This window comes from Puma concolor, chromosome C2 (assembly GCF_028749965.1).
Source record: "Puma concolor isolate L17-30 chromosome C2, mPumCon1.1.hap2, whole genome shotgun sequence".
Lineage (NCBI taxonomy): Eukaryota > Metazoa > Chordata > Mammalia > Carnivora > Felidae > Puma > Puma concolor.
This window is the reverse complement of record NC_141675.1, coordinates 44,556,810-44,572,275: the sequence shown is the minus strand read 5'-3', so window position 1 is coordinate 44,572,275 and position 15,466 is coordinate 44,556,810. Positions and strand designations below refer to the sequence as shown.

Here is a 15,466-nt window from a genome sequence, read left to right as displayed (position 1 = left end):
CACTGGCTGATTCTCATGGCTCCCTTAGCATTTTCTTCTTCTCTGGTAGCTGCCAGGTACCCTTTACAAAGCAGGCCCTTCCTTCTTGGGTGAGAACCTTCCTGGAGTAAGGCTGGACTCAGTTTCCATCCTTAAATCATTAAGTCAGACTTGTGGCTTCTGATTAGTAACCATTTGGTCCTAGTCACTTCCTCTAGTTCCACAATTCATTGCCCCAATTGTTATAACTGTGGTGGCTTCTGATGATGGCTTGCAAAGATACTGTTTCCCATAGAGTGACCTGTGGTAGCTTCCCCCTTCTTTCTGCTGGTCCTATGGGCAGAGAACTTAGCCACACAGGAAATCTGGGGTTCCCAAGTCTCTTGAAAGGAGCTATGCTCTGTCTGCTTATGTTTGAAGGTGACTCACATGGCCATCTTTCTCTAAGGCAGCCCTGATTTTTCCCACTCTGTGGGGAGTCTGGAAATGGAACACACCTTCAAGTGCAGATGATGGGGTGAGGGGTGCCTCATTTTGGTGGCTCTGCTCTACTGTGGGCACTGACAGGGAGTAGCCATTCAGGGAATGGCCCCCAAATATAGTATTCCCCTGTCGCCAAGGCAAAACTATGGGGTGGTCTTGCCTTTCCTGTAAACTTTTCTCCTTCAAGGCAACTCCAGATTTTGACTTTATTTCACCCTTATAAAAATGTCGAGGTACAATACTTGCACTTAATACAATTCTATTTTATTTAACAAGCAGGTCTACAGATGGCTAGGTGCTCTTCAAATTGTTTTACATATCTTCTTTGATTTAGGTAGGCTGAGGTCCTGATAAATCCATTGTAAATTGAAAATATCGTAAGTTGAAAATGCATTTCATAGGGAAACATCATAACTTAGCCTCACCTATCTTAAATGTGCTCAGAACACTTAACCTTAGCCTGCAGCGGGGCAAAATCATCTCACGCAAAGCCCATTGTATAATAAAGTGTGGAATGTCTCCAGTAACTTATTGACTACTGTGTGAAAGCGAATGACAATTGTTACAGGGTTATGGAATAGCTGCAGATGTAAGTTGTTTACCCTTCTGAGGGCAGAGCTGAGCAGGAGCTGTGGCTGTTGCTGCCCAGCATCAGGAAAGGTTGGTACTGCGTATCGCTAGCTTGGGTGGGGAAAGATCAAAATTCAAAATCCGAGGTAAAGTTTGAACGTATATCCTTTCTGCACCATCCTAAAGTCAAGAAATCTTAAGTCCAACCACTGCGAAGTCCCGGTTGTATGTATATTGCCTCATTTGATTTACTTCATAAACTTCTGTTTGAATCAAATGGGGTGGGGTAGGGGCTTTGTCAAACGTGACTTACCTCGCAGCCGCTTCCCCCTCCCCCTTTCCCCAGCCCGGAGTGGGGACTAGGGAACGAAGGAATTGAGCTGCACCGAAGGCCAAGGCCGCCTCCTACTTCCCGCAGTTGTCTCGCCAGGCTAGATCTAGGGGCTGGGGGTCTCCACCCCTCTCCTAGATCCAGTCGGTAGGAGGGTGGGTGGTTTTTTCCGGGTCACTGGCGCACCCTCTCTACTCCCAGCCACCTGCTCGGGTTCCATCCCGGCTCCAGGCTCTCTGGAGAGCGTCAGGGACATTCCAATCCTCCCACAACCGCGCGGATGTCGCGGGGGAGGGGGGCGCGATTGCTCTCTCTTTCCAGCACCCAGCTTTGACCAGGTTTCTTCTTCAATTTCTAGTGACCTGAGGAACCCGTAGAGGAGACTTAGGATGGATGAATGGATTGAACGTTGTTTGTTTACAACGCACCCATTGACGAATCCGCATCTCTAGTGACAGAGGCACTTTCTGGGCACCGTCTGCGCTTTAGCAGACAACTGCAAGCCAAACAGCCAAGATGCCTCCTCGCCAGACCAAATATGGTCACAAGCGCTAAGCAGACTCCCGTGGAAAGGCTGGCCTTGTCTCCCCGCGCCAGGGCGCACCCGAGCCCGCCCTCAGGCAGAATCTCGGATCAGTGCGGCGCTCTGCGCGCTCCAGGCCTCTCCGCGGCGCAGGAAGGGAGGGCGCGGCACCCAGGACCGGCCCTTCCTCGGCCTGGGCCGCTCACTCGCGTGCCCTCCGCCGCCCCCAGCCTTAGTTTCGGTCCACAAGTCCTTGATTAAACAGGCGCAGGCCACTTTCCCTTTGATCCCGCCCTAAGTCCGTAGTAAACTCAAAGGAATGCAGGTCCAGGGCTCCGCGGGAGAGATCCGCGCGCCCGGGAGGAGTGGGTGGGGGGCACCGGTCTCCTCTTACCCAGCAAAGTACCTAACACGCCCAGGGGTTTCTGGAGCCGGGTGGGGGAGGAGACGTTGGAGGAGAAGGAAGGGGAGGGACGAGAGGAGGCAGGCAGGCTCAGGACTTGAAGGTCATGCATAATTCAACAGCTCAACTTTCGGGCCCGCCTCTTTTCTGAGAGTGGGAGTTCGCTCCAAACTTTGTTTATGGGACAGTCCGGGAGCCGCGGCGGCCGCGCTGTCTGCTTCTCCTCCGCCTCCTTCTCGCGGGGCGCGAACGCCTGAGGCCAGTTCGGGGGATGTGAGAGCCGAAGTCCCTCGGCTGCCAGGCTCCGAGTCGGGATTTGCCAGCCGGGCCCCAGCTACATCCCTGCGAGCTCGGGACGCACCCGAGCGACTGAGGCCCGACGGCGAGTTCGGGCGGGACGGCGGCTGCCGCACGCCCAGACTCGGCTTCGCTGCGCGCCCAGGTAGAGCCCGCTGGAGCGCGCCCGCTCACCCCGCTCCACCCCGGGGTGCCTGGGCTCCTTGGGCTTCCGGCGTCGAGACATCGTGGAGCTGGTTTGGGTTTAAACTTTGGGGGGCTGCCTGCCGGGGAAAGTTGCGACCTGTCCTCTGCCACCAGCAGTGCAGCAACCTCCTGAGTGCAGTTACTCCCCCTCCCCCGCCTTTCCTTCTTCTCCTCCTCCCGGCCACTTATTTGCTTCAAGAAAGTTGCATAATTCTCCAGCCTTGGAGGGACCCCTCCCCCATCCGGCTGGCCTTACCGCTGAGTGTCTGGGATTTTGAGGCGGACACCTATCTGTTTCCACTTTTTCTTTTGTTTCTATTCTGCTCCCGAACCCCTTCCTCCGACTTTAAATGAAAGGCTGATCTGCCCTCCTTTCTCCTTGCAGAAGATGAATCCGGCCTCGGTGCCCCCTCCGCTCCCGCCACCCGGGCAGCAAGTGATCCACGTCACGCAGGACCTAGACACGGACCTCGAAGCTCTCTTCAACTCGGTCATGAACCCCAAGCCCAGCTCGTGGCGGAAGAAGATCCTGCCCGAGTCGTTCTTCAAGGAGCCTGACTCTGGCTCGCATTCGCGCCAATCGAGCACCGACTCGTCCGGCGGCCACCCTGGGCCCCGGCTAGCCAGCGGCGCCCAGCACGTCCGCTCGCACTCGTCGCCCGCGTCCCTGCAGCTGGGCACCGGCGCCGGGGCTGCAGGCAGTCCAGCGCAGCAACATGCGCACCTCCGCCAGCAGTCCTACGATGTGACCGACGAGCTGCCGCTGCCCCCGGGCTGGGAGATGACCTTCACGGCCACTGGCCAGAGGTACTTCCTCAAGTAAGTCAGCTTGAAGCCAGGGGGGCACAGAGTCTCGGTGCCCAGGGTGCGCATGCTTGTTGGTGTGCGTTGCGTTTGTGTGTGTGTGTGTGTGTGTGTGTGTGTGTTCTGTCTGTGTGCCCTTACACGTTTCTTTCCGAAAGATAAGGGAAACTGGAAATAGGGAGTGAGTCTCTGGGTGTTGGAATGGTAAAGGGTCAGAAGTAGAGAGTCCGGAAAGGTTCTTCCGGGGTCCTGGAAGTCCCAAGAGATTGCAGACCTGGAAACTCATAGAGGTAAGAGGAGAAAAAAAAAAAAGTTTTGGAGTGATTCTCCTGAAACACATAGGTTTCCCTGAATCTGGAATATTGATATAGACTTCTGGGCACAAACCCTTACACCCTTACCTGTCCACTCCAAGTCAGATGCCCCCAAGCCTGGTCCATTGGGATGTGACACGGAAATAAATTCGAGAAAATTTCTGAGGCTTGGGAAAGAGGGGGACTTTTGGGAGTGTAGGTGGTCTGCAGTCTCTCCATTCTTGGGAAAAGCAAGCTAGAGCAGCGAACACTGCCTGATAGGCCTTATTGCTCCCAGCTGAGTGATGTAATGACCACACAGCACAGTGATGTAATGAGCAACTCGGTGGTGAAGTAGTTGTGGGCTGGAAAATCAATTGTGTGGAAATTGGGTCAGGAGTTTTATTGTGTCGCACTTAGTAACCTAAAATACCATCAAATCAGGAGCCTGTTTTGTCATTCTTCTTTCCTTCCACATTGTTAGGGCTTTTTGATGTAATGACTTTTACATTAGATTCAAATTAGACTGTACAGGAAAATACATTCACAGACATGAAGAAGATTGTTTCAATTATGGTACCCTAAGATAATTCTATTACAGAAGAGAAATCAAGTTGGAACTTGAAATGTAACCAGTGAGGTCAAGGGTGGGGGGTGGGTCAGGCTATTGATGGTCTAGATGGAGGTTGTGCCAGCTGGTCCACTTGATTCATGATTGCCTTGCACTGGTTGGCAGTTCTCTGCCGTGGAGGGAAACTCCTCGTCTTAGAACTTGCCTTAGCTTTTATTTATTTTATTTTATTATTAATTTTTTTAACGTTTATTCATTTTTGAGAGAGAGAGAGAGAGCTCAGGCAGAGGAGGGACAGAGACCGCGAGGGAGACACAGACTCCAAAGCAGGCTCCAGGCTCTGAGCTGTTAGCACAGAGCTCGACGCGGGGTCTGGAATCCACAAACCGTGAGATCATGACCTGAGCCGAAGTTAGACGCTTAACCAACTGAGGCACTTAGGCACCCCCTTAGAGTTTATTTTAAAGCCCATATTTGATGGAGAAGCCTCAGTTTAAAAGTTATGCTAAGACATTATGTGCTATTTAAAAAATATATAATCAAGCCTTTCTTTGGTGTTCACATTTGATACTTTGATTGCTGTCAGTTGGCACTGATAACAAATATACAGTAGTGGATGCAGTTTAGTATAGCCGAGTTTTGGACTCATCCTGGTGACCAATTCTTCCCCATCCCAAACCTGTTGACATCTTGTGCAAGGAGGAGTTCTTAATTTTGTTTCTGGGGTTGGTGTGATGCTGAGAAGCACTTGTCCTGAAACATACTTGATGGGCATTTTATTCCACATCTGGCCTCCTCCCAGTCTTTGAGTGTTAGTGTGGACATGTAGTCAATGCTTTGGCTTCTGAATGGCTGGTGGAATTCAAGTATGTGATGTAATAACATGACATTTTTCTAAATGTGATGGTATTGTTCTAAAGGATGACCTTAATTTCTATGGTACATAAAGCTCTAAAATAATATTATATTAAGTTTACTTAGGTAAATGCAGTTTTGCATATTTATTGTGACTTTTATAGAAATGGGTTTAGTAATAAATACAAATAGAAAAAGTTGCGATAATTTACAGTAATTTAGGGGGATCTTTTTTGGTCTCAAATGACTTTTAAGCTGTGTTTATAAATATGCACACCACAAATATATAATACATGATCAGTATAACTGTGGTTATTAAATATATGAAGTAAGAGCTAGGCTTGCCTAATATCTGAGGAAAGCCAGGTAAAAAAGAACCCCCCAAAGAGCAAAAAAATTTATGCACACGTTTTGAATGATTGAAACTAGGGCAAAAATGGAAGTTAGCTTTGGGTTTAGAGAAAGTTGCCTCTGATTCATTTGTCCATCCGCCACAACTACAGCCACTTCACAGCCCAAAGCGGAACATATCTCCATTTCACTTTGGATAGTCAGTGAAGACCACAGCTGAAAAAATGTGGAGGGAATAGGTTAGCGTGATTTGATATGGCCCCTGGAAACTATTTGGCCAGGTAGCTAAGGGAATTTAAGAAATTAAGTCATCATGACTATTGTCTTTCAAGATAAGAAATCTGCCAGGAGTTCTCTGAATTTGGGGGGGGGGGGGCTGTGTTTAACAATGGAGTACATTAAAATGTTGTATGTCATACTTTGTTATGTAGCCTCCAAAGGCAACGTATTTTGACAGATTAAATAGAAGCTTGAAAAACGGTGACAACTGACCCTGAATTTTCATAAAGTCTGCTTTGCTCCATCATCTATGAGATGGGGCTACCAATAACATCCTATTATTGATTATATCAGTTGAGAGAGAGAGCGCCTTTATAAATGAGAAATTAAAGTATTTAGATATAATAAGGGCCAGGTTTTTTTGTTTTGTTTTGTTTTTTGGCTAGAAAGTGACCATATGACTTTGGAAAAGTCACGTGGTTATTTAATGGCAGACTCTGGACTGGATCTGTTGACCTCTACTTACAGAGCAGTTTTCCATTTTCCTCACTCCCACCTTTATCCCCCATGTCACTTCCCCTGCTGAACAATGAGCTTTATGGGAAACAAAGCCTGGACTTTAAGAAGCTTTAAAAAGCTTTTTGTCATTTACTTAGGTAAGATTGTTCCTAGGTATATGATGTAATGACTTTCTGTTATCTCTTAAAGGGGACCTTCCCTGAGCCGTCACACCTTTCCTGTGTTGTTTCTTTAGGGCCACATGTAAAAGTGGAGATGTTGATGTTAAAACACACAGCCTCTGAAAATTGCTGCACTGTTCCCACTGTCTTCTAAGCTCATAAGTCAGGCCTGGGGGGTGTAGGTGTTGGGCTCTTAGCCACCAGGCACACTGACTTTGACCACTGATCACATTAAAAATTAAAAAAAGTTCTGGTTATAAATGGGATACATGTTTATTACACATAAACCGGAAAGTAGAGGATTACAAAGAAGAAAAAAATTTGGCTTCAGTTGAACCTTACCTTCTTACAGAAAAATTTTATTTGAATAACATTCTATAGGAAAAAATATTTTACCCTCGCTCTTAAATACAATTTCAATTATAGCATTTGCCTGCCACTCCCAATTTTTAGTAATAATTTTAGTGTTTTGCCTTTTCTGAAACGTGTCATAGAAAATTATTTTTGTCAAAGTGATCTATGCACTTGGTAACAAATCCAATAGTACAGAAGGACTTTTGTTGAAAAACAATGGTTTCCTTCACCTCAAGGCTCACAGAAGGAGCCTTTTAGTTTTTTTTTTTTTTAACTGTTTCTGTACTTAATTCTTAGATTGTTACCTCTTTAACCCTGATGTGCTTTTACCACATTTTTTTTTGATTTATCATCAGCTTTTAACTTCTGATTGAAAATGAGAATTTAGCTTCTTAAACTATTTTTTTCCTCTCCTAAATTTGATATTTAGATTGTTTTTAGTTTGTTAGATCACCTTTGTTATTTTTTGTCAATTTTTGACAGTGTTTCTTGACTCCCCATTATGTAAGTCAAGAAGGTTTGGGGGGATACCTGTTCTACCATTCTCTTTTTGTGATCACACCTCAATAGCCCAAAGCCCTGAACCCATAATCAATAAAAGTTTTGTGCTTTGCTCTTAAATTGACCTTTTTATTCATAAATTATTATTAAAGTTGAAAATCTGGAGACATTTATATTAGTACATTTCTGTAAATATAATTTAAATGCCTTTTATATTAAGATTAAATGTTAGACTTGTTACATTGGGTCTGGTGTCAGGATTCCTGGCCAGTCACAGGAGAACATGTGAAGCACCAAGGTCAAATGGATTCTTTCTTTTCATCAAACTCTTCATCACTTGTTTAAATTTGTATCACCTTTTAGTTTCTTCATAATTGGACCTTGACTTTCTTAAACATTGTTTCAAGTAGTTCTAATTGCCTTTTTATATATTTATATATTATTTGCCTCTCAAAATTTTTTAGATTCTAAATCCCATCAGTTCTATCAAGTCTTGTTTCCCTAAGCTTTTATGCCCAGATTCTTTTACCTTTCTGTGCCATTCTGGATTCTGATTGTTCTCTAGGCTTACAACAGAGCTGTCATCTTGGGACTTCTCTTTTCTTCTCTCTGTGGCTGAAAGTAGTATTTCCTTTTCTCATGTCCTCCTCTTTGTTGGTTTATGCCCTCATTTTGCTGGAGTACATGCTTGAATAACTTACTAGGGGTGCCTGGGTGGCTCAGTCGGTTAAGCGTCCAACTTGGGCTCAGGTCTGATCTCACCATTCCTGAATTCGAGCCCCGCATCAGGCACTGCGCTAACAGCTCAGAGCTTGGAGCCTGCTTCGGATTCTGTGTCTCGCTCTCTTTCTGACCCTCTTCTGCTCACACTCTGTGTCTCTCTCTCTCAAAAAATTAAGTAAACATTAAAAAAATATATATTTGTGGGAGGTAACATTTTCAAATCCTTTTTTTTTTTTTTTAAATGTTTATTTATTTTTGAGAGAGACAGAGACAGACTGTGAGCAGGTTAGGGGCAGAGAGAGAGGGAGACACAGAATCCGAAGCAGGCTCCAGGCTCTGAGCCCTCAGCACAGAGTGTGATGCGGGGCTCGAACTCACGAGCTGTGAGATCATGACCTGAGCTGAAGTCGGAGGCTCAATCCACTGAGACCCAGGAGCCCCTCAAATCCTTTTTAATAAAAAATATTTATTTAAAAATTTGTTTTAAGGGTGCCCGGGTTGCTTAGTCAGTTAAGCACCCGACTCTTGATTTTGGCTCAGGTGACCATCTCACATTTCATGGGATCCAGTCCCGTGTCAGGCTCTGCGCTTACATTGTGATCCGTGTTTGTTATTCTCTCCCTCACCCCGCCCCCCAACATGAATAAGCAAACTTAAAAAAAACAACTTGTTTTAAATTTCTTTCTTTCTTTCTTTCTTTCTTTCTTTCTTTCTTTCTTTCTTTCTTTCTTTCTTTAAAATTTAATTTAATTTTTGAAAGAGAGCATGAGCAGGGAGGGACAGAAAGAGCAGGAGACACAGAGTCTAAAGCAGGCTCCAGGCTCTGAGCTGTCACCACAGAGCCTGATGTGGGACTCAAACTCATCAACTGTGTGTGTGCCCCTAAATTTATTTTTTTAAAGAAGAACTGACTCTGGGGGCACCTGGGTGTCTCAGTCGGTTAAGTGTCCGACTTTGGCTCAGGTCATGATCTCACAGTTTGTCTCCCTCTCTCTCTGCCCCTCGTGCTGTCTCTCTCTGTCTCTCAAAAATTGAATAAATGTTAAAAAAAAAATTATAGAAAAAAGAAAAGAACTGACTCTGGCTTGTTTTTTTCTGTTTACCTTTGGATGGCAGTATAATGTAGTTTTTGTGAAGGGCCTTTTGTCCTTAAAAAAATATTGCCAGCTGCCTCAGTTTCCTTGTGTGTAAAATACCTATTAGTAATAGTAATACCTATTTCGTGGTATTTTGAAAGACTAGATAAGATAACATATTTGAAGTGTCTGGCATCTAGCAGGCTTTCAGGACAAGTTTGTTCTTGCCTCCCGTTTCCTCTCTCTCCACACACATGCACTCTCTACCTGGCCAAAATCAGATGCAGAAACTTTGGCAATAGGTTAAGCTGGTTGTGACTCTTGGTTATAGTTACGGCTGTGGACGACAACCTAGATCTGGAATTGCAAGTCAAGTTTGTAAATTTAAAATAAGACGGAGTCAGTTTTCCTGTTAAGAAACCTAAATGGGAATGTCCACCGTGGGTACCCTTTTACTTTAGCATCTTGGGTAGAGGATACCCAGTCCCTTCTGAGGAGGGTCTACTTTTCATTTTTTTTGGAATCTGGCTCATGGCTACCACTTGGGCCATTTTGTGTGTAAGGTGGGAGATGTGAGTGGCGGAGGGATCAAGAAGTGGAGAGAGAAGAGGAGGGGAGGTAAGTGACATTTGATGGCCTGCTCTGTGCCAGACAAGGCAGGGAGCTGAGTCCATGCTTTCCAGAGACACAACATCAGAATCCCCTGTGGAGCACACTCACAACGTGTGTGTAGAAACTTTTTTCTCATAATCCTAGGTGCTTTCACGTATATACTTTTTGTTAACCCTCACAGTGACCCTGTGAATAGGTACATATTACTACCTCATTTTGTTTTTGAGGAAACTGAGGCTCAGTGAAGTTGAGTAAATGGCCCAGGGTCACATATCAGGTGAGTGGCAGGGATGGGATTAGAATTGTGTGATTCTAAAACCTGTATGCCCCTGCACCATGATGCCTCATGCCAATTAGGTGCCCATAATTAGACCCTATAATTAGGTGTCCTTGGTGACCAGATAACTAGAGTGGTGGATGGAGCATTAGAGTTTGTTTCTGAACTCAGTCTGGGTGGTCAAATTTGGAGTTCTTGGTGCTGGAGAGAGAGGTGTTGAGAAAAACAAACCAGCAATGGATAATATAACTACAGTGCCTACTTATATTTTATTCTTATCAGGTTTTCCACCATTATTAAATGCATATCACTTTACAGGGAACAGAGATGTGACAGGGAGGGTGGGTGACCTAATTGATGTCTGGATCCAGGTACACTTGAAGGGCTTGTTAAAAGGGTTCATTAAATAATGTTAGTAAAGTAGTTTCAAGGAAAAAAAAAAAAACCAGGTTGCTTCTCATTGCCTTTATAATTGCAGAGATTGATGAGAGAGAAATTGCTGTAGAGGTTTGAGGCAGTACTGAGTCTTAGTTTTTGTTTGTTGACCTGTTGACTTAAGACTTGTAGGAATTGTAGGGATGCCTGGCTGGCTCAGTCGGTTAAGCGGCCAACATCTGTTCAAGTCATGATCTCATGGTTGCTGAGTTCAAGCCCCCTGTCAGGCTCTGTGCTGACAGCTCAGAGCCTGGAGCCTGCTTCAGATTCTGCGTCTCCTCTCTTCACCTCCCCCCCCCCCCCACAACCTCCCTCCCACACTCTCTCTCTCTCAAAAATAAATAAACATTAAAAAAAAAAAAAACTTGTAGGAATTACAGCCTTATATATCATTTCCTCCTTTCCCTTCCTCCTTCAATGTTGTATCTAACCACAGGAAAGGGTGATAGAAGTAAAAGAATCAACCAAGCCAAGGGATATATATATATATTTTTTTGAAAGGTGGTTTGGAAGGCTGAGGACTGAAGTAATTGGCTTCCTAAAGAAGGGCAGATTCTGAGAGGATGGCCCTTCCACTGGTCTGAGGGGGACTGTGCATGTTTTAGTGCATTGAAATATCAGTAGAGGAGTGTTTTCCAAAGTGTGTTCTTTGGAACCCTAGTCCATTCAGATGCTTTGTGAACATGGGATTTCCTGGACCAATAAGTTTGGGATATGTTGCATGCTCTATCCCTCTCTTGGAATTTTACGGTGTACATTAAGGACTCCAAAGTCACTTATCAGAAAAACCAGTTTGTTTTTGTTTAAGTCAGTATTTCACAAACTCATGTGATTTGAACATTTTTATTCCAAGTATCATCTACTGCCATCCGCTCAGGAATGTTTTACAGACTATACTCTGGGAAACCTTTTTTGTGACTTTCATTATTTTCATAGTTGAGAGTTTCATATTTGAATCAAGTTACAGTGTTCTGTTTTCCAGTGTGCTTTGTGGATATGTATTATATTTTCATTTTTATGTCTTGATTTAATGGTTAATTATTAATGCTTGGAAATAAGTCCTAAATATCAGACAAGTGGGATATAACACAAGAAAACCAACAAATACAGTACATTGTGATAATATAATCCTGATTTTACTTTCAAAGGTATGTGTGTGTGTGTCCGCTAGGAGAATAGATACCAAAATGTTTATTTTACAGTGGTCCTTTCTGGAATGATGGATGATTTTTCTTGTTTACTTTCTACCTTTCTGTATGTTCTAAATGGCCTACATATTTCTTTTTAAATTGGGGAGGGGGAGTTATAAAAATGGTGGAGGAGAATGAAAGCAGAGAAGTGTGTGAAGCCAGGTGCCTGGCTAGCTTAGTGGAGCATGCAGCTCTTGATCTCAGGGTTGTGAGTTTGAGCCCCAAGTTAGATGTAGAGATTACTTAAAAATAAAATCTTTAAAGAAAAAAAAAAAAAGATGGAGTCGTAGATTTGGGTAGGTGTGGTAGGGTGTGGGGAAATCTCTTAGCCATAGCTCAGTAACTGAAGCCTGGAGCTTATGTTACTAAATGGATGCTCCTTTAGAACTGCTTGTTTTTCTTGTTTTGGGTTATATTCTTTCTTTTTGTTAAAAAAAATTTTTTTTAATGTTTATTCATTTTTGAGAGAGAGAGAGAGAGAGAGGGAGACAGAGCGTGAGCCGAGGGAGGGGCAGAGAGAGAGAGAGACACAGAATCCAAAGCAGGCTCCAGGCTCTGAGCTATCAGCACAGAACCCAATGCGGGGCTCGAACCCACAGACTGTGAGATAATGACCTGAGCTGAAGTTGGCCGCTTAACCCACTGAGCTGGCCAGGCGCCCCTGGGTTATTTTCTTTAGAGATGAACTGACACAGTAATTCCTAGAATCTTCACTGAGAATTCTCCATATCGCCTCAGGATAAGAAGTAGGATTATGGCAGATCCTTAGGTCACACGAAATTTCCTTCAGCTTATTCTTTATTTGCATGCACTCCTTCCTGAACTTCTAGCTTTTATTTAATGTTCCATCCTGGCACAGCAGATGATAAATACGAAAGGAAGAAATGATATTCACTTCTTGGCAGTATTGGATGAAGTGCAGTTGGGAAATATATGTAAAGTGCTTCATGCTGTGGCTGGCATAGTAAGCACCGCTGAAAGTTTATGACTGTTATTGTTCCCAGTAGAGAGGGCGGTGGGGGTGCCATCTCCAAAGACATTTCCTTCATGCCACTGAAAGGATCTTTGGCTGTTTTTCAGCATCGACAATGAAAAATCACTGAACTTCTGTTGTGTGTTAGCTCCTTGCGGTATGCTGTAAGGGGAGATATATGTGGCACGTTTTCTGACCTCAGGCAGCTGACAGTCTAGCTGGGGAGACAAGGAGAACACAGACGAAACCAGGCTAAAGAGCTGCCTCCTGACCTATGTGGGGATAGAGCCTTGAGCAGCTGCTCTCCGTGTGGTGGAAGCTCTTGGGAGGTGTGTCATAATAGGGCAATCGTTTCTATTATGGTTATAGGTCTGAAACTTGCAGCCGTGCTGAACGTCTCCTAGTTCTCCCATTGGCTGTCCTCCCTTTGGCCGTAGGAACTTGGCATCATCTATTACCTGTGCCTGGAACATTATTTTCCTGCTTTTTGCCTGGTTGACTCCTATGCTACCTTCAGGCATCAGCTTCGATGCTACTCCTGCAGGAGGATTTTCCCGGACTCACAGCCTTTCACGCTAGTTTATTTGTTTAAATGTTTATTTCTTTTTGAGAGAGAGAGAGAGAGAGAGACAGAGAGAGAGACAGAGAGAGAGAACACACACACACACACACACACACACACACACACACACACACACACACGTGTATGGGGTGGGGCAGAGAGAGGGAGATAGAGGTTCCAAAGTGGGCTCTGTGCTGACAGCAGTGAGCCCAATGCAGGGCTTGAACTCATGAACCGTGAGATCATGACCTGAGCCGAAGTCCAAGGCTTAACTGACTGAGCCACCCAGGTGTCCCTGCCTGCCCTCCCCAACACACTAGTTTAGATCCTCTGGCTATTGTTCTCCCATAGCCCTGTGTCTCTCTAGCCGTAACACTACTGCCATGTTTCCATTCAATTGTTTCTCTTTCTCACTACACTGTAACCTCTGTGAGGGCAGGATTGATATTTGTCTTGCCTGTCATTGTATAACTTGAGCACAGTGCCCATCAAATAGGTGGGTGCTTGATAAGGAGGGGATCCTTTAATGCTTTCTTCTGACCATTTGCATTGCAAGCTTGTACACTAGCATTCCTCATGGGAATCTACCATGCTCAGGAGTGTAATTTCATCTTGTCCGTGCCCCTCGGACCGAAAGTTTAGAATCATAGTTCCTCATACTATGATGCAGCGGAGAGGAAGACGAATGAAGAGAGGGTCTTCAGAGAAGTCTGTAAAGGTGGTTGGACATAAGTGGGCCTTGAAAAATGGGAAGAAAGTGGGTAGGTGAGCAAAGAGGCCTTCTAGGAAAGAGGAGGTAGGGCAGAAATGCCAAGGGTGTGTTTTTAGACCAAGAAAAGTCTGGCCTGACTTGGATTAAAAGGTAAGTGATGGTTGGTGGATGACTGTACATCCCATTGAGACTTTGGAACCTCACTCAGCTAGATTGAGCACATTGACTTTTTGCTAGTAAATGTCAATTTTCTCATCCCCTAATTTTGAGATACTCGAATCCTAGCTTTATCTAAAGGTAGCATAAGACCCCACCATTATCTCCTATGTTGAGATCTTCCCAGTTGTTTGAGGAACTAAGGATTTTATACTGATTTAAAAGAGTCAGTAGAGCCTTTCATTAAGTTCATCCGTTCATCTGACCATCCATAGACGTATCCATCAGCCATCTACTCAATTTAGTTTGTGCTGTGCCACAGTAGTGTGTGATCTTTGCTTTCCAAGTTAGTAGGCTATGAGGCTACCCTTGACTCAGGCCCACCCCCACTGAATCTGCCATTTCTGCTTATAATTGAATAGCTTGTGGGTCTGGCTGCTCCTGGAATACTCTCTTGTGGTTTTGGATAGTTTCTCACTTTCTCTGAGGCTGATCAAGTGGGCACAGGAAAATTGAGATTCTTGTAGCACAGTTATCCCACCGAAGCCCAGCTAGGCCCTGGTCCCTTGAGGATGCCTGGATGGAGCAGCTGGGGGCCTTCCTCTCAGGCACATCCTTCCTAAACTCTTAGTAAAGCCTACTGAGAGCCTTTTCATGCTGAGTCACTACACTGAATCATGTGTAAATGTTTTCAGATGACTTCTTTAAAACAAAAGTTTTGAAATAGGTAATAGATACATGTAAATGATAAAGAATTCAGTACCAAAAAAAAAAAAAAAGCATTCAGTACCAAAACATATACTGTGAGAAGTCTCACCCTCCCCCAGTCCTCTGGTCCCTTCTCTAGAGCACGGGTTTCTTTTGTCTTTCCAGAGAAACTCTATGTGGGTATAAGCATGTGTGTATATATATATGTCCACTTAGACTATTTTCAGTATGGTGCAAATAGTAATGTGCTGTACACGCTCACCTGCACCTTTTTTCACTTGGTAGATCTTGGTATTTATTCTTCGGTACATAAATGGTTACTCTATTTTATTTCTTTAAGGACCACATAGTATTCCATTGTACGGATGTAGTACAATTTGTTTTAACTGATACCTTATTGATGGACATTTAGATTGTTTCTGATTTTCTCTTTTTAATTTTAAAAATAGTATAGGCCCAAACACTACTGGAGGAATGAAAATGGAAAAATAAATTCTTCCGATCTTCCCCGGATCCCTGGTTTAGAGAGAACATTGTTTATTTACACTTCATCCAGAGATACCCTTTATGCAAAGAGCGGCAGTCTGGCTCCTGTCTAATTTATGACCTACTTAGCTTGTCTGTTATCTAATTGATCTATCA

The 15,466-nt window shown here is 44.4% G+C and overlaps 1 protein-coding gene across 1 annotated transcript in view; it reads left to right on the top strand.

Annotated features, from left to right (window-relative positions):
- Positions 1 to 2,461: 2,461 nt before the first annotated feature.
- The window catches only part of WWTR1 (WW domain containing transcription regulator 1), a 135,145-nt gene continuing 122,140 nt past the window's right edge, over positions 2,462 to 15,466 (top strand). The window contains exons 1-2 of the mRNA XM_025913122.2: positions 2,462 to 2,731; positions 3,158 to 3,591. Of these exons, the coding sequence (XP_025768907.1) occupies positions 3,161 to 3,591 (431 nt within the window). The 5' untranslated portion in view covers positions 2,462 to 2,731; positions 3,158 to 3,160. The remainder of the gene's footprint in view (positions 2,732 to 3,157; positions 3,592 to 15,466) is intronic.